The 22,499-nt window shown below is 33.6% G+C and overlaps 2 protein-coding genes across 2 annotated transcripts in view; both read left to right on the top strand.

The window, feature by feature from the left end:
* The window catches only part of INPP5E (Inositol-3-phosphate synthase), a 28,359-nt gene extending 24,209 nt beyond the window's left edge, over nucleotides 1-4,150 (top strand). The window contains exon 8 of the mRNA XM_071587166.1: nucleotides 3,468-4,150. Within this exon, the coding sequence (XP_071443267.1) occupies nucleotides 3,468-3,582 (115 nt within the window). The 3' untranslated portion in view covers nucleotides 3,583-4,150. The remainder of the gene's footprint in view (nucleotides 1-3,467) is intronic.
* Nucleotides 4,151-4,413: 263 nt separating this feature from the next.
* The window catches only part of Usp7 (Ubiquitin-specific protease 7), a 32,323-nt gene continuing 14,237 nt past the window's right edge, over nucleotides 4,414-22,499 (top strand). The window contains exons 1-16 of the mRNA XM_071588685.1: nucleotides 4,414-4,974; nucleotides 5,307-5,423; nucleotides 5,546-5,721; nucleotides 6,117-6,213; nucleotides 6,297-6,415; nucleotides 6,495-6,638; nucleotides 6,714-6,899; nucleotides 6,986-7,066; nucleotides 7,154-7,244; nucleotides 8,648-8,840; nucleotides 8,977-9,130; nucleotides 13,551-13,745; nucleotides 16,302-16,523; nucleotides 18,416-18,710; nucleotides 18,851-18,975; nucleotides 21,823-21,917. Of these exons, the coding sequence (XP_071444786.1) occupies nucleotides 4,911-4,974; nucleotides 5,307-5,423; nucleotides 5,546-5,721; nucleotides 6,117-6,213; nucleotides 6,297-6,415; nucleotides 6,495-6,638; nucleotides 6,714-6,899; nucleotides 6,986-7,066; nucleotides 7,154-7,244; nucleotides 8,648-8,840; nucleotides 8,977-9,130; nucleotides 13,551-13,745; nucleotides 16,302-16,523; nucleotides 18,416-18,710; nucleotides 18,851-18,975; nucleotides 21,823-21,917 (2,354 nt within the window). The 5' untranslated portion in view covers nucleotides 4,414-4,910. The remainder of the gene's footprint in view (nucleotides 4,975-5,306; nucleotides 5,424-5,545; nucleotides 5,722-6,116; nucleotides 6,214-6,296; nucleotides 6,416-6,494; nucleotides 6,639-6,713; nucleotides 6,900-6,985; nucleotides 7,067-7,153; nucleotides 7,245-8,647; nucleotides 8,841-8,976; nucleotides 9,131-13,550; nucleotides 13,746-16,301; nucleotides 16,524-18,415; nucleotides 18,711-18,850; nucleotides 18,976-21,822; nucleotides 21,918-22,499) is intronic.

Raw genomic sequence — 22,499 nt, forward strand, 5'->3', positions numbered from 1 at the left:
AGAAAAATGTTAAAGGCTATAAACCATGTGTTTTTACATTCATGCATTTCAAGAACTGCAAACGTTTTGACATTGTGCTAGTCAGTTTTGCAAATATTTTACAGCATATCAGAGGTGAAACCAAAGCCTAGTATTAGCCTGGGTACAAGTTCATTCTTCTGAAGAATGCCAACCATTAGGAGGTCCAGGCATTGTGTTGACAAAGCTAGAAACTTCTTTATAAAAAGCTACACTTTCATGCCAATCCTTGCTTATTTCTCGTAATCACTTATTTAGTTCTCTTATTCCTGTGCACACACATACTTTCTCACTGTAATTTATGTTGGGTCTGTATGGCCAACTTTCTTTCCATTTAACGAGTAGTTTTCATTAGTAAAAATTGAGGTAAGAGAAAGGTGAACAAAATTTTTATTCCCGAGTCATATTCGAGTTATGAAAATTCTCTGGTATGATTCTATAGCATTAATTTAGGTTAATTTTTTAAACAAAATAATTTCTCTTTCCTTCATATTCTTCATAATCAGGGTTTACTGTATTGTAGTAGGTGCATTATTTTATGTATTATATTTATTTGAAATATTATGCCAAGGTGAATGAAGTACTCGATTCTTTTATGTGTGGTTTATTTGTTCTTTCACAGAGAATTGTCTTTACTGCACAAGGTAAGTTAATTGTTAATGTTGAGAGCTCTGCCAATTAAAAAAGTTTTCTTATGTTATTTTATTTCATCTGTATTATATATCTTTTTTAATTCTATTTCATCCACCAGTTTCCAGAGAAAATATTGAATGTATAGAACATACATTTTTACATCACTTTTATTATTTTTACATTTTCACTTTATATTGAATTATAGGTCCTTTTTAAGGCGCAGGAATCTTATTTGGGATACAACCCTAATATGCATTCCCTATATGTACATGATTTAAAGTTAGGCCTTTTCAAGTGGTAAAAAGGTCAATTGCATACCATCTTGTTTCAAATTGCTATTGAATTTTTCTGTCCATTCTGTTATTTTTCATTTTCTTTATCTCTCAAACAGTTGTAGCATTCTATATTGTAATTTGCAATTACCCAGTATCATAGTAGGTATCTAGTAAGTTAAGGAAATGTAATTTCTTGAAACCATACCATGGTTGGCTTCAAGAGGAGCTTTTTTTCCCTTTTAAGTTGGCATGGAAATAGTTTCTCTCTATAGTGATTACATTTCCTAAGCCTGCATACTCAGAGTATCTATATATATCATAGAGAGGAGTATAGATGATGAAATTGGCCTTGAACTTCCAATGAATTTCATATTTTCTCAGAGCTTCAGTTCTTACTTCGGTAAAATTAATTTTTTACAGTTTTGATGCCGCCATTATTTTACATTACTTTTACTAAAAACACTTCAATTACAGTATTTACGAACATTATGTGATCACCTGTTATACCTGGGATATTATGAATTTCCACCAATAAAAAATCTTCATCAAAGAAAATCATCAAAAGATTAAAAGAAGCAATGTGAAAAAGAAATTATGGAATATAATTTGAGTGATTTTCCAGGTTTGGATGCATCCTCAGTTTTGAAAATTAATAATCTTGGATCAGGCTCTTTCTCTCCCTGTCCTTTCCTAGAATAGTTTTGTGTACTTCCTCCCTTGTTCCATGTTTTTCATTTACCTCCTTCAAAAGTTTTTCTTCAAATCCTCTTCAAAGTTACCCTTGGATTTCACAGGCATATTAAATTTAGTTTTCCATAATGGGCAAAATTTCCACCAAAGTTGATGCAGTTTGCTGCCATTTTCTAGGAAGTATGTAACAGGACAGTTTCCCGACATTTGTCCGGTAAAAGCAATAGCACCTAGTGCAGAGGATTGTCATAAAGTGATCCTGGCTGATATTATAGCCACCCATCAAAATCTTTTTTTTTTGCTTGAAATCATTTTCTATATTTATTTTAATCTTGAGGTCCTTTTGCAGTATGTTTCACTGAATTACTACTCCAATTGAAAAGAAAAACTTTGGCCTGTAAGTTTTTATTATCCAGCCATTGTTATAATTTTCAATTCAGTTTCTTAAACAATTTCTGTGAGGCTATTATGCTTTGGCATAATCTCTTATGGTTAATATGGGCAAACTCTTGACTTTTATATGACACAAAAATATTTGTTCAGCAATCGGGAAAGGTGCCATACAGTGTCAAGTGAGTTCTGTATCCATGATAATTTGAAGTTATAGATGCCCATTTGCATCAGTATCAAATGTCTAATTTAGTATGCATGGTATTTCTCAAAAATCTGTAGAATAAATCCAGGTGGGAGAGAAATTTACTGTGGGCAAAGGTAAAAATTACTAAAATTCTTTGAAATAGCACTCCTGTGCATTGGCACACATACAAGTATGTCAATGTCTCTGCCAGTCGTGGTATGCTTCCTGGAAGGCATCAATAGGAACCTTGTTCAGGCACCCCGTCATCACCTCTTTGGTGCAATCCAGCATTCCGAAATGGCTGCCTTTTAAGCTCCGTTTTACTAAAGGAAACAGGGAAAAAGGCATCAGGGCTGGCTGTGGCAGCGTTGCCACCTTGGGTTTGGTCAGGTACTCGGTCACAAGGAAGGCAGTATGGGATGGCAGGTTGTCATGGTGCAGTCTCCTCTTGGCAAAGATCTCCTTCCCGATTCTTTTCTGCAGTCTTTCAAGGACTACCACCTAAAGCATACTGTTCACTGTCGGTCCCTGAAGCATAGATTCTTAGTGGATAACGCCTTTTGAGTTAAAAAATACAACTTTTTTTGGGGCAGGCCCGGTATGTTTTTATTAGTGACCTGTTATTCAACTTTTCACAAAACTTTCCACAGTTAGGTGTTGCATGAAACAATTGGTATGGATAAATTTCATATTCACCTTCTAATTTTTAATATATAGGTTGCCTTTATACATAGGTACCCCTCCTTTACATGTAAGAGAGACCTTGTTTAATGGCCAAATGAAATCAAAATTTGGTAGATGGGCTGTCATTGACTGTTAATGGCCATTGACTATCTGCCTGCTTAATCTTACCTCTGATGTGTTAAATAAGTAAGGAGGAGTAAAAAAATGAAGGCAATTGTAGGAGTAAAAGGAAGTATGGTGATGCTTTGCCAAACTTTAGAGGAAAATCTTGTTAAAAAGAAATTGAAAATAATCCCAAGTAGTGACTTCCTTTGTACGTTTTGCCATCATCCTTGTAATGATATTGCTGATCTTTTAGGGGCTTCCATGTGTAATTGATTTGTTTTTTGCCCATAAATAGTTATGACATTGCATAATTAAGGTATTTTGAAGTTAATCCTTGTTTTGCCACTTACCTGTTGTGATTATTTGAATTTTTGCTAGTGTTCCTGTTTTATGGCTAGAAAAATAATTGTTGGTAATTTTTAGTTTGGCTTTTATACTTTAATGTTTGCCTGACCTGACAGTAAAGTTGATTGTTTTTCTCACAGAATCCCCTTAGCTGCTGGATTATTCAACCGTGATGTTTATCTGGAAGGGATAAAACGACGTGCTGCAGCAATCCATAGCCGACAAGGATACTCAACTGTTTGCAATATTCAGTAGTCCTGGTAGCCAAACCCAACATAATCCATTCATAGTTGTTTTTGCTGCCTTTAAAAGTCATTCATTATATGTTGAATATATATGTGAAACTGTGATATGTATTTGACCCAATGAATTCAGTTTTATATATACATTAAATTTTAGTGAAAGTAAATATTATGGGAGTAAAAATTTTGGTTTGTCGACTTTTGATGTCTAATGTGATAAAGAGATCCTAGGGTAATCAATTCTTTAAGGATTCTAATTAACTTATCATTCATGCCTTACATAGAGTTAACGTGTCTAATGTCTCAAAATCTAGTCATACCAGTGCCGCAGTTTTTATTCAGAAACCGGCAATCATTTAGTGAACCTAATATTTTTCGAAAATATTGCGTTGTGGAGGGAAAATAGTTTTAGAAGAGCAAATTTAACTATGTTATCCAGAACTGGAAATAAAGTCAGCAGTATTTTGCTTGGATTTGTTTCTGATTTCCTCATTCTCAGGTATACATGAGGTATGTATCCAAAAGTGTGACCACAGTGATTATGAAGTTGTAATTGTTGAAATAAAATATTATTTATCCGATTATTGCTGTATTTGATTTTACGGTGACAATTGTGCAATCCGTCTTTGAAATTCGAATGTTACCGCCAAATTTATAAAAGTAAGATGAGCGAAAATTCATTTCCGCGTTCCAGTTGGAATATTTTTGGGTATCTATAATTAGATTTCTGTTTCTATACGTATTTTTGCGAAATTAAGGGATAATTTTACGGAATATCCTTGAGCACCATGAAAAACTAATGTCCAAACAAATAAACATCAAAATACTTAGTTGACTTCATTGAGATCTCACGAAGGTTCTCTTCTATGTGCGGAGGAAAAAGTTATCAACGCCTACAATGAGAATATCTCTTTCATTCCGTAATTGGGGTAGGGATTATTTCCAAAACTTACTAACAGTTTACATCGCCATGAGGTTATAAGGTGATTTTGGAAGCGCATGTGTGACGCCTAACACGGGCTAGTTGTCCAATATCCGTACGGTTGCAGTCCGCCATTTTGTTTATTTTCCTACAGGACTTGGGTCGGGAACGCTGCTAAGTTATTTAATTTTCTTAATGTAGTGGCCTGTGAATAACAAAATTATTAATAATATATATGGTTGGGTTGTTTCCCCTGGCAACAGGGGGTGAAAAAATCCGCAGACATTGGGCGTATCGCGAGTAAACACGTCAAAGTGACCGTGTCCGGTAAAAACTCTTACAGTGTAAAGACTAGTCGTGCGGTCACCCTCAGCTTGAAGAAATCAAAAATTCAGAATAAAATCACAGCGATCGAAAACATGAACCACGTCAATGACAAGGAAAATCAGAACAATGACGTTGAGGAAATGGATACCCAAGAAGGTATGTCATCCCATTTTATATTTAGCTTTCTTTGCAAATGATGCTGTATCACTAGATTATTTTAATTATTAGTAAGCCTTATTCAATCGCGAGTGAGTTCTATATCAGGTATGTGACTATAGTGAGGTGTAAACTCATTGGCATGTCTACGTACTCCATTGATTTCATTAATATGAAACCTTATGATCGAGGAGGAATTACCGTCAATACTCAGCATCATTGTTGGGTGTATTTGGCTTATTCAAAAATATTTATTAGACGTTAATGGGGAACTCTTTCGATAATGTTTAGTGCAATAAAGAATAAAATCCGTGTTACTTGTGTCTCGGCAGTGGAAACAGCCGAAACCCCGAACGATGCTGGAGAAGGCGATGGTGGAGGCGAAAATAGGCAACTGAACGGTGAAGTTCAAGAGCAAGCTGCTACGCAAGATACAGACATGGAGGAAGGTAAATATTTGAATTTAACGTCGTAGTATTGAAAATGTGCCCTATTTAATGCGAGGCAATAATAGTGGAAATTACATTATCTTCGTGATGCATTATATTGGTAAATTTCGATATATTTTCAGACGAGTCACGGTCAGAAGCAACTTTCCGTTACACTGTTCAAGGAATAAGTAAACTTAAAGATTCAGAGTTGTCACCACCATGTATAGTGAGAAATTTACCGTGGAAAATAATGGTAATGCCACGGACCAGTACTGGCCCCGAGAGAAACCAAAGGAGTTTAGGATTTTTTCTTCAGGTTTGTACCAAATCTATAGGTATAATTTTTTACGCGACTTCAAAGTTTTTTCGTTCGATTTCTTTTAAAAACTGTGTAGAGGAGGTGAAAACGAAAAGTTTGGAATATGTTGCAGAGCGTTTCATCGAGGAAGAAAAACTTAAATTGAATGTCCATTTGTTTAAATTAAACCCTTTGTGTTTTTTAAGATTATACATCCAAATTTGAAACACTTAGTTATGTAACGGTGAATTAGCCCCATTAATAACAGTATTTAAGATGTATTTCTTGTCTCCAACGACCTCGAATTTGCTTGGGATATGATTGCCTGTCAATGTGTTGAATTCTTTTTTACAGGTTACTGTTTTGACATTTATGTGTGTTCCTTTACATCCGTCTCATTCCTTTTCCCATAGTGTAATGCCGAGTCAGAATCATCTTCATGGAGCTGTTTTGCAATTGCCGATCTGAAAATTGTTAGCCAGAAAGAGGGTGTGGAGTCCTTCACAAGAAGTGAGTGTTAGACCTTTGAATTAATAATAGCTATATCCCTATATTATGACAGCATAATATAATTTCTTTGGTATCCTTTTTAGAAATACAGCATCTGTTCTTCAGCAAAGAAAATGATTGGGGTTTCAGTCATTTCATGTCATTGAACGAAGTTTTAGATCCCGAGAAAGGTTTTATTAAAGATGATTCCATTATACTAGAGGTAAATGATTGAACTAAAGAAACTGAAATAATTGCGGCAAAATTACTTTTAATTAATGCGTTTTAAAAATTTTATCCAGGTTCATGTTGCAGCTGATGCTCCCCATGGAGTTAGTTGGGATTCTAAGAAGCATACAGGATATGTTGGCCTGAAAAATCAAGGTGCAACATGTTACATGAATTCTCTCCTACAAACGTTATATTTTACCAATCAGTTGAGAAAGGTAGGTTTGATTCATTTGCTTGGTCCTATGGTGTATGTGGTTTTATGGTCTTATTAATTTTCCCTTATCACTTAGGCTGTTTATAAAATGCCAACTGAGAGTGATGACTCGGCTAGAAGTGTTGCCTTAGCTCTGCAAAGGGTATTTCATGAACTGCAGTTTAGTGACAAACCAGTAGGTACAAAGAAGCTGACCAAGTCTTTTGGATGGGAGACATTGGATTCCTTCATGCAACATGATGTTCAGGAATTTCTTCGGGTGGTAAGATTGTTTGTTTACTCAGTCTATTTTCAGAATATTTTGTTTTAATTGTGTAGATCTTTAAATTGATTGCATTCTCTTTTTAGTTGTTGGATAAGTTAGAGAGCAAAATGAAGGGGACGTGTGTTGAAGGCACAGTGCCAAAGCTCTTTGAGGGAAAGATGGTTGTAAGTATATAAATATATGAAATACAAAAGCACTTTAATTAGATGTTTATGCGATTCACCTAATTTATTTCATTATTTTCATTCCAGTCATTTATCAAATGCAAAAATGTTGATTATGGTTCAACAAGGATCGAAACATTCTATGATATTCAGCTTAATATTAAAGGAAAGAAAAACAGTGAGTATTGATGTAATTGTTTAGGTTTTTTGTATATGCAATAAAAGTTTTATTATTACTTTAATTTTAGAAAAATTGACTTTTGAAAATATTGTTTACCACAAATAGGATATTATTTTTTTCTCCAGAATATTGCCTTTTGTTATAATATAGTCCAACATATAAAGGTATGAGTCATACAGTTTGTGGCTATCCTAGGCCTTAAATGCATCATGCAAATTCAATGTCAATTTAATGCCTGCAAATTCAGCCATATGTTATTACTGTCAAAGAGTAGTTTATGTAAAATACTATTTTCATTGCATGTAAGAATTCGTGATAAATAAGTAAAGAAATATTGTTAATTTACCTGTTCCATGGCCTGCTCTTTTCTCGGGAGATAATCAAATGTGTTTTACGGAAGATGTATTCTATGAGACTCAACATTGAAAATATTTATTCATTTAATACACATTACAATATATTATTTATTTTAATCACTAGAAGAAATGCTTGAAAAAATAAAATTAAAAATAAAAACATTCGTTAAAACAGCATGGTCGTTCATTATTAAGCAGATCATTGAGATGTGCAATTTTAGGGTTGATAAAATCACTATCATGACTTATGTTAAGAATGGCTTTTGAAGGTAAAGTTTTACTATGCTATAATTCTGGCCTGCTTTGTAGTCAGGTGGCATATATTTTGCATTTAAATTATTAATTCAGATCTAGCCAATTAGGTTGTTCTTTATTTTATGAAAAATGTTTAATTGGGCAAAATGCTATCAGCTATAGTTGTTCACCTTTTTTGCCTTGTCATGCCGACCTAATGTTTCATATTCTATTTTTATTACTTCTAAATATAGATCTGTTACAAATTAAATCAACTCCTGTGTATTCATCAGACTTGCTAGGGAAATAGTTTCGTTCATGATCTAATAGGAATTTATTTTATGCATGTACTTAACAAATCATTATTAAAATGACTATTTCCCAGGTCTGCAGAGTTTGCAAAATTCAGTTCTATGGCAGTGCCAATTTACTTAGTTTTCTTCATTCAACTTACCAGATGACATGCATTGGTATCTTTACATTTATATTTTACGGTGAAATTTCATTACTAAATATTACAGAAGTTGGTTATAGAATAAAACAGGATAGCCTATTGTAGCGTAAGTTGTCAGAATATATCTCTCTAGGCCAGACTTATAAATGTAGTGGTAGCAAGTGGGAGTCAATGCAAAACTTACCGTAAATGATAAAACCAGTTATCAGCTAAAAGGTTGGTTTGGTGGACTGCCATAAAAATTCAAACTCACCTACTTTCCTTGCTGTATTTTAGCTCTCATGTTGACCATGCTGGCCTACAATTTTTTATACCAAATTTCATATTCCATGTTGTGCTTTTCTTGATTATTTTAGTTGATGAGTCATTCAGGGACTACATAACTACTGAAATTTTGGATGGTGACAACAAATATGATGCAGGGGAACATGGGCTACAGGACGCTGAAAAGGGAGTTATATTTTCTTCATTTCCTCCAGTCCTCCATTTGCATTTGATGAGGTTCCAGTATGATCCAATTACTGACTGTTCAGTTAAATTTAATGACAGGTGAGTGACTTGTCCGTTCAAGCAACACAAGTTAAAAGTTTGGAAGTGATTTTTTAATGCCTTTTAGACATTTAGGAAGATGATAAATCATGGTTGTGGTATAGTAACGACATGTTCTTTTCAACCTCTTGCACAGGTTTGAGTTTTCTGATAAGATTAGCCTAGACCCATACTTGCAGTCAGCTGAGGCAACCCGTGCTGATTATACACTCCATGCTGTACTTGTACACAGTGGTGACAACCATGGTGGACACTATGTAGTTTTCATCAATCCTAAAGGAGATGGAAAGGTATTGTTTTGCAATATTTCTCAATATTGCCTCATTAATTATAAATATTGTTTGGTTCATATTTTACAGGACCCAAATCATTTTATTAAACAAAGATACATGTTAAAGTCATAATGAACTATAGTCTGATATTTGGTTTCCAGCACTAGCAGGAAACAATTGGGGAAAATCGGTGCACACACTGAAAGAAATGTGTTGTAATTTATTGATTGAACCAGAAAATATTAGAGAGATAGTAAGATTACGTAGAGAATATAAATGGTCAAGATATTAGGCCAAAAAATTTAGTCATTGGAAGAGAATATGATGTAGACCTTAGCTTAGGGATAGCTGAGGACCAGGAATACTTGATTGTGAATGTGTCAGCATTGTTTCCAAGCACAATGTAATAGGTAAGAGCCGTTACTCTTAAACTAGATTCATCAGGGAAAATATGTGATACCTGATGGTGATCTGTACCTAATCTAATAGCACATTGAAGAATGCAATACCTCCGTTTTTACTGCAAGATTGTTAACTTGAGTACATCAGTGAAGTGGATTTTATTCAATACCCATGGGTGAACTCCATTTCCAACCGCTATTTTTGTGTGCTTCGGTCTTCTGTCATGTATAAAATATATGGTTGTTATAGGTGTAAGTTAAAATTAAATTCTAATGGATTTTGAATAATTACAGCGTGCATTTCGTTACTCCTCTTGTAGAATATTGGGTAGTGAAATATTAGGAACATCCAGAAAACAAAGCGCAGGTTTAACGATAATCTTAATAATGTCAATTAATCATTATTAAAGTTTTTGCAGAATTTTTCAATATTCTCAAATTAAGAGTAATACGTATTATTTTATTATTTTTATGTTTAGTAAATGAATCACAATTTCTTGTCTAGCAGTGTTATTAGTATTCACTCTAATTATGCTGTGGGGCTTACCTTTGAATATCTTTGGGATTTTGGAATTATGTAAATTGAAATTGATGGTTAGATTATCTCAAAAATCTTACTTGGCACAATTTGTTCAAGTGAAATTAGGTTTCATCTGACGGCCTTTATGTAAGCCAGTGTGGATCGTTGTTGGGATTATGTCTAACACTCCATTCATGCAGTCTGGTAAATTTTACTCTACACATAGAATTTTTTTCCTTTTACCAAAATCACTTCGTGCCCACCTGTTTTGCATCTTACCTTATTGCCTGCTTGTGCTCATTTTTTCCTTGCCCTAGTTAAGGTGCGACCTAATTTTAGATTCTTTGAGAAATCCCTTTCTGATAAATAGGGAGTCTCCTGGTGCTTCTTCAATATTTAAGGCTGTCAAAAGTCACAGCAATGTGTTCACGTGGCATGGTAGAGGGAGAGAGAACCATCAGATGCAATAGTGGCAGATTCACTGCATTGGCAGGCCCTGGATTGACAAATTCAGAGAACTTAAACAAGTGTTTCCCTAGGACTTGAGCACTGTATTGCTGGTTACCAACTCTTATACACTTTTCAATTGTAGGTTCAATTTTGATTTGTCTGTGGATGTCATTAACAGGAATTGTCTTGGTTAGTCAAAGGGGAATATCGTCATTTGATCAACTTCTATTGGCTACTCTTATCTTAGTGGTATTTTTTCCAGAAGGAATGTTAAATTTGTAGTATTGAAAATCTTAGGTGTCTAATTTGTACTAAGTGTGAGCATTAAGCATAGCTCTTGGATATATTACCACATAACCTCCCATTGCACTCAAAATTAAATACATGAAATCCAAGATTTATCAAGGAAGAAATGGCTCAATCGGCCAGTTTTTCACAGGTATCTTTATCCCTTTAAGTGCCAATGTTATGGAGAGTGATGATGATGAATTACCTCAAACATGTCAGTGTCCCTAGGTAACTTTTCTCAATGGCTGTAAACAATTCTATAATTCTTGGTTCATTCTCTTTTTTTTACCTCAATTTTTAAGTTTTAATTAACTTTTTCTTGTATTGATCCAATTTTAAAATCTATACACTGCCATAGTAATTCTGCTATCTAAATGTCTTCTTTTATTTTAAGCAATCCTCTAGATTTAATTTACCATTGCAAAAGTCATTGAAACCATACAATTTGCATGATAAGGAAGCCTCTGCTAATGGACATTTCCTTAACTGCTTAGTCTAGCATTAGGATTCTTTCCAGTCTCTCAGCAGAGTAGGTCCATTGCTCCCACAATGGAAAGGCAGAGCATCTTTTAGGCATTTGACACCCTCATCTGGAGAGATAGAAACCTATTTTGGATATGATATAGATCCTTAAACAATGTGCTAATCTTTCCCTTGGGGGACATTGTTTCCTGCCATGATTCAAAGTGATGCATCAGAGTTCCTCTGTTCCATTGACTGAATCACAGGTCATACTTGAAAAGTTTGACCTATCCATCTGATGAGAGATAAAGACCTGATATCCTCTGACAATGTGTCAGACTTGCTGAATTAGGGGGACATTGTGTACTGTGGAAGTGCTGCATGGGTTCTCAGGGTATCCCCCTTATGGGCTGTAAACACAAAAAAAGTTAGTCTATCTCTCTCTCTGCATCAGAGTAGTATAATTATTTCACTATAATGATTTTTTTGTTTGATTGCTTCACAGTGCAATGCTTGCAAAAGGATAGTATGATTTCTGTTACTTTTATAATTTTCAGCAACTTATTATAAATGTTTTATGGACATTTTTCATAAGTTCTACATTTCTCATCATAATATTTGGCAATATTTGTACAAAATTAAGCATTAACACATGGCAATCAGGGTTAAAGACTTTTTTTCACGCAGCTGATTCATCTCTGAAGTTCTAAACAATGTAGCATGCTTATGAAATATATCACTCCAGCCAATAGTTAAGCTAATAGAGTTTTGGTGAGGCCCTGTGATCTTTATTGATTGATTTGGAGTTCATTCAATAGGCATCAATTATTAATTGCCAGCAACACTATTTTTTTTCAATTAAGCAGTTTCAGTGTTCTGATTTTCAGAGACAAAACCACATTCTCAGCAGAACGCTTCATGGTGTATTTGTGATAATTATTGGTATCATCTGAAAATTATTGATCCATTTCGACCGACAAAGCCTCGGAAAACATACTAGCACCAGAGACTTCAGTTTTGTAAGCAATACAACCCCAAGAGGAAGAATAAAATCCATGAACTTACAGAGATGAATTACCCATAGACCATATAGTTCCTATAAATGAGGCCCTATTTTCCTTGAGAAGGCCCTATTTTCCTTCCGTCTTCATTAGAAGAGTTCTTTGAATCAGTAGTACAATTGGGGAAGCTAAGACCTTGTTTTATTTTAGATGTTAATTCATGTGGCCTGATGACCTAATATCAATGGAAATTGGAAGTCGTTGGTCAAAATCTTCCCTCAAGTCAGAATTACAATTTTCTTCCATATTATTGCTCTTTGTCTTTACCTCCAGTATTAATTGTTCAATAGCAAACATGTGATTGTTATATTCTTAATGAATGTGAGGCATGGAATAGGAAAAAATGTAACATATAGGTTGTGGAACTGGAATGTAGCACAGGTGAAGTAAAACTGGCCGAAGTGAGTGAAAAGAGAATGCCCAGGTTTGTGTATAAGTGGCTGCTGGATAAGAAATTAGTTTCTCCCAGGGTTGCTTATCTAAGGAGTAAAAACCCACAAGAACAACAAACAATTCCTATGCATTCATTTTAGAGGTGTAGCTGCACCACTGAGGGAGGAGGCATTACCCACCTGTGGGTAAGCCAAAACCATTGTCACATTATTGATACAGAAAGAAATTAAACCTATATGCTTGGTTTCCTGTGAATCAATCATAATGGGAAAAAATGAGCAGCATAGTTACTGTTAAGTTATAGGAATCAAGCAAAAAATATTAAAAATAGCATGATGAGGGAACTGAAACAATGACTTATGTGATAAATTAAAGCACTCAGCCAAAGAGAAAGGGATTAGTGGTGATCCACACTAACCTAAAACAATGAATTTGCTTAAATAATTGAAGATGAAGTAATATTAATAAACCAAACTGCTGTTTCTCCTATTGAATTCTAAGTGTTTTCCTACATTATCTAACCAGTAGAAATGAAAGGATGGGTTAGATATTAACAAAATAGTTGGAGGAAAATAATGGAAATTTGCTGTGTGTGTTAATGTTTTGTGACAGAAATTCCCCATTACATAATATATGGTGTTCATCTTCATGTATGGGGTCATAACATATATATCTGACTTGATTCCACAAATCTTGCCAGAACACCTTGTGGTAACCTTGCAGCATATATCTGTTGTTTGTAGTGAAAGAGTAAAAAAATTTCAATGTTTTCTCAAAATAAACCTGCCAAAACATTAAGAGGAATTTCCCTTATTGACATACTTTTTTTTCTCTCTAATGTTTATTATTTGTCATTTTTTCAGTGGTGCAAATTTGATGATGATGTTGTCTCCAAGTGTCCTAAGCAAGAAGCAATTGATAATAACTTTGGTGGCCATGACGACGACATGAATATGACAGTTAAACATTGTACAAATGCTTATATGCTGGTGTATATTAGAGATAGTGAACTCAAGAATGTTTTACAAGAAGTAACTGAAGAGGATATTCCTCAAGAGGTAATTTTATTTATTGCTTATTTAGTAGTAATTGTCATCAGTTGTCTCTTCTCAGTTCCATTTTGTTTTTTATGGTGTTCTATTTTATCAACCATGGGTTATGTTCTAAAATGGACACACTGTACTGAAAGGCATTCAGCCTCTTCAGAATTAATTATTCCGGTGATAATTTTTTATCCTAATTGTTAATTCAAGTACTTGCTTTCTTTACAATATTTCCTGGTCTGCATTTATATATTATTTGCCCATATTTTTAGTTGCTGGTATCTCCAAGGGTTAAAATTAATGCCAATCATAATCTTCTTCCCTCTTGTATCTTGCCAAAATTTCCTCTCCCAATTGAGAACTAATGATTCCCTGGAATCAGATTTGTTTTTTGATGAGAGGTTAGTTTTTCTTTGGTATTCCAGCCTAACATCCAAATTGTAGAATGATTTATGTCAAGTTCTCTTGGATTTTCTTGGGCTTTATGCTGCTTTTGTGAGAACAATGGTAGCATTTCTGTCTTGTCCTTGCATATCAATGAATCATGTAGCATTTACTATAACCTGCATCTTAAAGTTCATCCTTATGCTGTAATTCTCCCACTTATTATTTCCTTCATTGGTCGTCAGTAAATGATCCTGCCTCCAGGTGTGCCCAATTAGGTCCCTCTCTTTCTTGCAAGTGTTCCTCTATGACTTCTCTCTACTTATTCTTCAAAGTCTTCTTCGTTTGTTTCTCAATCCATTTATTTATTTAATCCTTAAGTTATCCTTGTACATAATTGGAGAGAACTTAAATATTCTCATCAGTACTCTGAAGCATCATATTTCCATCACCTTCATTCTCTCTTTTTGTTTATGAATTCTCTTTTTGACATTATTGTATATATTCAACCACGGTTAATATTTTTTCCACACCTGTGATGATGTTTCTTTTGCTGAGCCAGGATATCACCTTTCTACAAGAAAACGAACAATTCTTTCATCACTACTTACAAATTGTTACCAACCAGTAATGTGGGTAATGAACTGGACTTAGGCCAAAGGTGACAGTTTTCAGACCCACCTCAAACATGAATATTGTGTCAACTCTTTAAGTATTCTACCCCTGGGAAACCTGACGACTAAGCAAAGGCATATTGAGATCCAGGGGGGGGGGGCGCAGACCACCAGTGGCCAAAAAACTTGATATTTTTTATTTTAAAACCTGATTGAAGAACATTCTAAAAACCTTGATTATAAATCTGACTTTAAGTAAAAAAACTATCAGACTTGATTCTCATTTTTGCCTCATGGAAACTTGGACAAAAATGCATCCATTTCCCAAGTTAATGTCAGTAAAAATCCAGGGAAAAGGTAGGAGGGATATTTAATAAGTCATGGTGTGACTGACTTTATTATTCTTTGATGTTTTTGCTCTACATTAAGGTTTCAACTACTGACTGCTGGAATAGTCACTATCAAATGAAAGAACTACTGCATTAGGCACATTTTTGGTATCCTGATAGGGTTGAAAATGAAAATAGGCTTTTAATAATGATAAAATAAAGAATATACATTAATTGGGTGGAGATCTCAATTTTAAGCCTAGGGTAGGGGCATAAACATTATTAAATACCCACCCCCTGGGGTGAATTTCTCCCTCTCTCAATTGGCAATGGAACGAAGTATTTCTTCGCCATCTTCAGAGCCAAGGTTTTCATTCCTATGGAAATAAATCATCACTAATCATGAACATTTTAATAATATCGTAGTAAAAATTTAAACCATTATTGCTACTTAAAAATTCCAGTTTCATTTAAATTCCATTCCATTAAAATTCGTTTTTTTGTTTCTTAAATAAATCTTTTGGGTGATTTTAAAGTATGTATAAGAAAAATTTAGGAAAGAGCTCCAGCCAGGTTGAATAAACAGTCCAATTGCAGAAAATTATTGTTAGCATTAAAAAATCCTGAAGTTTTTTTTGTCTATTGGTCACCAAGTGGCTTTATAGCAATGATATTGCCATATTTTGGCGAAAAAAATTTAGAACCACACAATTGAATCTTATGACATTAATAATATAATTTTGGACAAAGCCTGCATGCCAAACTTTCCTAGATAATTTAGGAATAGAAAATCACATTGTTAATTTATCCCGCTCACAGAGGAGGTTTGCCTTCTCTGCATGACCTGATTGATAAGGAGTCACCATGATGTCCCTGTAGTGGTATCAGATCTGGGGAAATACAACCTTATTAGCTGTGTGAATATCGATAACATGAATACAATGCTAATTATTCTTAGATTAAGAGGAATTTGCTCTAGAGGCAAGAGAAAGGATATAGGTGAATTAGTTTTTCCCTTACAGTTGGGCTGACTACTGGTGTTTGAAATTTTTAAGGGTGTACCTGAATCATTGCTATATTTTTTGCACACTGTAGCTGTTCTATTGTTATTTTGACATATTTCCTCAATAAAACAAAAGCTCTGTGTGTTATATGTCATATTAGCTGTGGCATAATTTAATTTTTTATTTTTTACTTGGTAAAGAATTGTTTTGTATCAATATTTTTTTAAATCTTTATTGCAGCTGGTTGACAGGTTGCAGGATGAGAAAAGGGTGGAACAAATTCGTCGAAAGGAGCGAAATGAAGCCCATTTGTATATGTCTGTTCAAGTTTTATTGGAGGATAGCTTCGAAGGACACCAGGGAAATGACCTTTATGATCCTGACAAGGTTTTTTATAGGACTTTCCGTGTGAAGAAGCAAACATCACTCTCAGATTTAATAGACCAGTTAGCTGAAAGTCTGGTGAGTTAAATCATTCCACATTGCATATGTTTTGTGTATGTTTGAAACTTGTGTATTTTAGAGAAAATGCCTGATTGGGTATGATGTTTCTAGCAATTATAGAGTCCTCATATTGCCTTGTATAACTTTTTTAAAATTAAACCATTCTGAGGTGGTTTTGGAAAAGATGGCACAAACCAGATCCGTCACTTAAGGTTTCCCATGCAAAATATATACCTAAAAAATGATGGGAGCGAATAGGATTGATGGTGTCAGGGAACTTATCTTAAAAAAACCAGAATCCTTTGACAACAGGTTGCTTTACATGAAGTCGTGACACCCAAGTCAAAGTTAGTTAGAGTAGTGTTTATTCTGTTTATGTATATGCAGAGTGACCTAGTTTCAAAAATTTAATTACGTAATTTAGTTGCCAAAACAATATCCAATTAATTTGATTATGGCATTCTTTAAGACACAAACTCTGTAGGGATGCTTCGTCCCAATTGTTTGTATGTATGTACATTTTGGTGTGCATAGTTTCCTTTTTTACATATCTTGGTAAATAGTAGTAAAATAAATGGTAGTTACAAAGTTTAAGTAATCTATATGTTTCAATTATTTCAATGTATCAATAGTATTGACCATTATCAGCGATAGTAAGATTTTGAGTGCATTCCAAAATTTACAGTCAGCGGCCTAAGTACTACCCATACGGTATTTCTCCTATTGTTTGCTTTTACTGATGTACTCATGACTAATAGGCAGCACTAGTGGCAGTAGTTTTTGGGGTGAAGAAAGTCATGACCAGTGTTGTCTTTACAGGGTAGAAATGATTGTGAATTTGCGACTGCAACTTTTGAGAAGTTAGCTCTCATATCAAAGAACATTTTAACTGACTATAAAAACCACGATCATGAATAGGTCAACCCATTACTTTTTTCATTTAAAATTTGTACTTTAAGATCAAACTATGTGGTAGTGTATGGTTATCTTATTGCTTTAAGGTAGGTTTTTGGATGTACACAGATTGACACTCCTACAGTTCTTAGCCTCACCGAAGAAGACCCAACCTGATGCCCTACTTTGCAATAAACTGGTCTCCAATTCCCTCATATCCTTCATATCTCCCTATTTCCCATCATTCCATCCAACATTGATATCCTTTTTCTCCCCTTACCTCGCTTGCCTAACATCCTCCTTTCTGTCACAGTCTTCAAGATTTCATCGCTAATTAGGTGATACTCTCTTCTGCCCATGTTAAAGAGTATTTCTAAAGTTTTACATGACACATTGATTGTATTAATTTTAAATTACTGTTTAACTGCTATACTACTGTCTGTTATCAATTTGTAACCCCAGCAGTATACAGGGTATCACTTAATTGCTGACTTCTGTAAGTCTCTCTATTTTTTGCTGAATCAATCAGTGAAATTGCTTTTGAAATTATTTCTTAAATATAACCTTATAATTTGACTGTTACTTAAAATGCTATTTCAAAGATACTGAATATAAAATGTGGGTGATGACTGAATCTAAATGATTATTGTCTAATATTTTAATTGCTTATTTTTTTAAATTTTATATTTTTTATGAATAGTTTAGTTTAATGGTGGCTTCTGAAGTTAATATGAGCCTGTTCCTCAATTATCGTAGCATAATGTGGACCCCAGATCCAGAATGATACCATGTGTGCATTAAATCTGAATTAAATGTCTACTGATGCCATAATTTAGAAAATTTATATTGGTAATACTTAATACTGTCACCTTTAAAGCAATCATTTCCCACCTCAATATATATATTTTTTGTTAAGTACTTGGAGCAGCCTCAGTTATTACAAGTTTTTGTGTTGGGTATAAGATATCCTTTTTTGTGTTACAGGCCTTGCTAATTATAAATGTTCTTTATTACAGAAATACCCAGTTGATCAGATACGCCCATGGCCATTCAATTACAGATCTAATCAAACTTGCCGACCTACACTGATTGATCTGGAAACAGATATATACAAGTTTGTCATTGATGTGTCAGAGAACACTAATCCATGGAATATATGGGTAGAAACAGTGAGGCCCGATTCCGGTCTTAAAACCTTACCAAATTTTGACAAAGATTTGGATGTTCTGCTATTCTTTAAGTTGTATGATCCAAAGCATAAACGTATTCATTATTGTGGACATCACTATATGCCTGTTGCAGCGAAAGTTCGTAAGTAGTTGTTTCCTTTTGTTGAATTAAATTTGAGGTAGTTGCTTTATTTGTCATATCAGGGTTGATTTTGTTGTCAAATGAATTTGAGTTATTATTTCCCTTAGGTTAGTAGTGTTAATGTCGTATTGCTTTTACAGAGGAGCTCATTCCCATTCTTAATGAGCGTGCTGGGTTTCCTCCAAATACGGAATTGATTTTGTATGAAGAGATCAAACCTAATCTCACTGAAAAAATAGAAAATTACAATGAGCCTTTGGAAAAGGTAGGCAGAATATTTTCCTGGTTTTTATGAACTCAATTCACTGTTTTGATTGTATAAAATATTTTTGATTCAGGATTTTTTTTGTGAATTTGTTACCGTTTAAAGGCAGTCCCCAAGTATTTCCTTTTTATAAATTTTCATGTACATAAGCAATAACTGTTAATTTTGTCTTTCAGTGGTTTCTTAATGTAAGCTAGTTAAAAATCTAATAAACATATATTTGGTTATTTGCCAGAGAAACATATATTTGATATAGCTGGAGAAAATAACACTATGCATGAGTTCAAATGCAATGACGAAACTCGGCTCTCCATTAATATAATGATTTTAATAACTTCATAAAATCTATAATTTTTTTCAATTTCACCAAAAAAATTGCCATGTCTGTTAACTAATGTAGAAAATAAATTTAACATTTTTACCTAATTTTAGCAGTATGATAAGTACCTACCTTATTTGTTTGGCATATGTATACAGTCTAGGCATAAAAATGTATAGTACAGAAAGGTGAATCATAGTGTTATTTTGTTGTCAAGTCAGAGATGGTTCAATCAGTTTAAAAAGATCTGGAATGCACACAATGTATAATAAAGCAGTAAGGTGGCCAGTGCTGATGTATTGATAGTACAAACTGCTAACAACCCTTTGGAAAATAATCAAGGGTGGGTGTCTACCTGAGCAGCTGTTGTGTCAATGAAGTGTCTGGGAAAAAATGGCTAATGACATTTGGTGAAAGAACAACTCTTACCATGCTAACTAAGGCGATCAGGCATTTTTATTGGTAGTTGCCATGGTTTAGACATTATATTTAGCCTAAAAGGTTGAAAGAGTGAGTATGGTAAAGGGAGAACACAAATTCAGCTGAAATAAGTAGCCAACATGGTTTATTGTCATCATTTTTATTTGGCATTCCAAGATCAAGAAGAAAATTAGGTGTGGTTTTTTGAAAATTAGGTGGGCTATTGGTCTTTATTGTGTGAAATACAGGTTTCAACTATCCTCCCAGATACAGGATTTCATGGAGTGTATGGGGAAACAAGAAAATAATGCTTGTAATGTTCACTGTTTGAACTCTTTTTCTCACTAACCAGCCATATGGGGAGTGATTGTTCACTGATATGGTTAAATCTTTTAATGTGTGTTAATGAAGTTTTAAATCACTGAACAGGCATCTTATGGTATTTCATAAAGCTAGGTACACTCAGCTCATAAGATTCTTTGTTGTTCATTATTTACGTAAGATATTTGCAGGATCTATTTTGCCATTACAGAAGAGTGGGGTGTAACTCAACCAATTGGCTTGCCATTTTTCTCAATGTTCTCCTCCCAATTTATTTTTTTGGAAACTCATGTTTTGCTAAATGTTTTAACTTGAAGTTAACATCATAATTAGATGGAAATTTGAACCAATGTAGATTATTATATTACAAATAATTTAAAACTGGATTTGTCCATTTGATAACTTTCATGAAAAATATTAGCAACAAAATCAATTTTCAGAAAAACTATAAACAATATATAAGCCTACAAGTTCAATTTATTGCTATTATTTTTTGCCTATTGTTTTAATGTATTATAAACGCTACAAATTTCAATAGAATACATCACGTAACTCCTGAAATAATTCAATTTTTCTATGGTAACTATCTTTAGGGAAGCATTTGGCTATCACTACTAATTTGTCTCTAGAGGGAAGTTATTTTTTTCTCTTTTCCATTACTTCGCTAACATATTAGTCAATATATACCTTTATTGGTATGGGATATTACACCTATATCTTTTGGTTTCCTGATTGCATCCGCATTTTTCACTTCAATCTTCCTCATCTATAGTGTTTTGCTCTGTGTTGGTAATGCGTGCTCATCTTTTATATCTCCATGCCTGCATGCCTTGCTAATATGGAGCTAATCAGGCTAACAAGGTGATATAATACCTACTTCGGCTTGAATGACAATGGCAGCTAGTTCTGAGATAAGCTATATTATATGACCTGCCTTATTAAAATTATATTGTGAATAAGGTATCTATGCAAATGGCTATTTATAACTTCTTCACAAAAGATAAAATTAATCAAAACCTTCCATCTCTTAGTGGAGGTTGCTTTTGTGCCATCTACCTGAAACTGTGGGTTTGTGTGACTGACTGGTCCGTCTGTATTTCCCAATCCTGGCCTTATATACTGGCCCTATTGATGCCTCTACTTCATCTTTTCACAATTTTAGCCTATCCACTGTAAAAAAAGGTCTGCCTTTCAAATAAAGTTATTTGAAATGTCATGTTATAAGACACACACTTGTTGCAGTCTTGTGATTATAACTCATTAGGCATTTATTGTGAAATTAGAAGTACAATTCTGACAGTAGCTGTACTGGGGTTTTATTCACATTTTATGTATCTTGAATAGTAATGAATAAGGTACAATTTTGTAGAAATCAAATTTTTACTTTTTGTTGACATTTATTACTTAAGTAAAGCCATAAGTTCTTGAATTTCACATTATATTAAATGAATCCTGGCCATGATTTATCATGTTTCTCTGCATTTACCTTTATTGCTGTATTAGCTTTTGACTTGACGTTTCCTGCAGCCAATGTGGAAATGCATTCATGTTTTCTATTGGGGACTGCCTGCATTTAGATTATAATTAAAGTTTATGATAATTTCTTCTGTGTAATCATAATCATTTTTTTGTTCAGTTTTGATTTGCCCTTCACATCATATCTAAATTTCTGGGTAGCATTCTAGTATGTGAAAAAATCTAGGCATTTCAAAACTTAAATTCCAAAATTTTTGAAATTGAATTAATTTACAGTTTTTTATTGATAATGGAAGTATTTTTTTATATAGGTGCTGGAGGAGTTAATGGATGGTGATATTATAGTTTTCCAAAAAGATGAAAAGGACAATATATATGATCTTCCTTCTTGTCAAGCATATTTCAGGTATGTTTAAAATCTTATTTTTTAGTATAATCTTGTGCGCAGTAAATAATTCTTTCAACAAAATTAGTTTAACCTTTCTATTTTCTTGAAACTTATTTATTTCTCGTCCCAAATTATTGATAGAAATGCATTATTGACAACAGCTATGCAAGTAAATTTTGGTATAACTTAATAAAGCCATAAGCTCAAGCTTTAATGAATTATAATAATATCTGATTTATATGATACATTTAACAACACTTTTTTTTATTAATTCCTGAAAAATTATTCAGTTCAACTCCTGTATTGATCATTAGTATTTTTTAAACTTGCCAACTAAGTGTAGGTACATATCTTTTTTTTGCCAAAAATAACAATTTTTTAAAGCTATCCCAATTTCAATATTCCCGTGTAATTAACACAGTATCCGCGTAATGATAAAAAAGAACTTTTTAAGTTTCGTTGATTTCAATTTTTAACCTCCGGTTTCATCAATTTATCAACATCATCAGGTCAATGATGATATTTACCATTTTATTTTTTTGTGATTCATGATGAAGTTTCATAAAGGTAATTCAAGTTTCATCAAATTCACTAAGTACC

The sequence above is a fragment of the Hetaerina americana genome, unplaced genomic scaffold (genome assembly GCF_022747635.1).
Source record: "Hetaerina americana unplaced genomic scaffold, ioHetAmer1.1.p SCAF_3, whole genome shotgun sequence".
NCBI classification, from domain to species: Eukaryota; Metazoa; Arthropoda; class Insecta; order Odonata; family Calopterygidae; genus Hetaerina; species Hetaerina americana.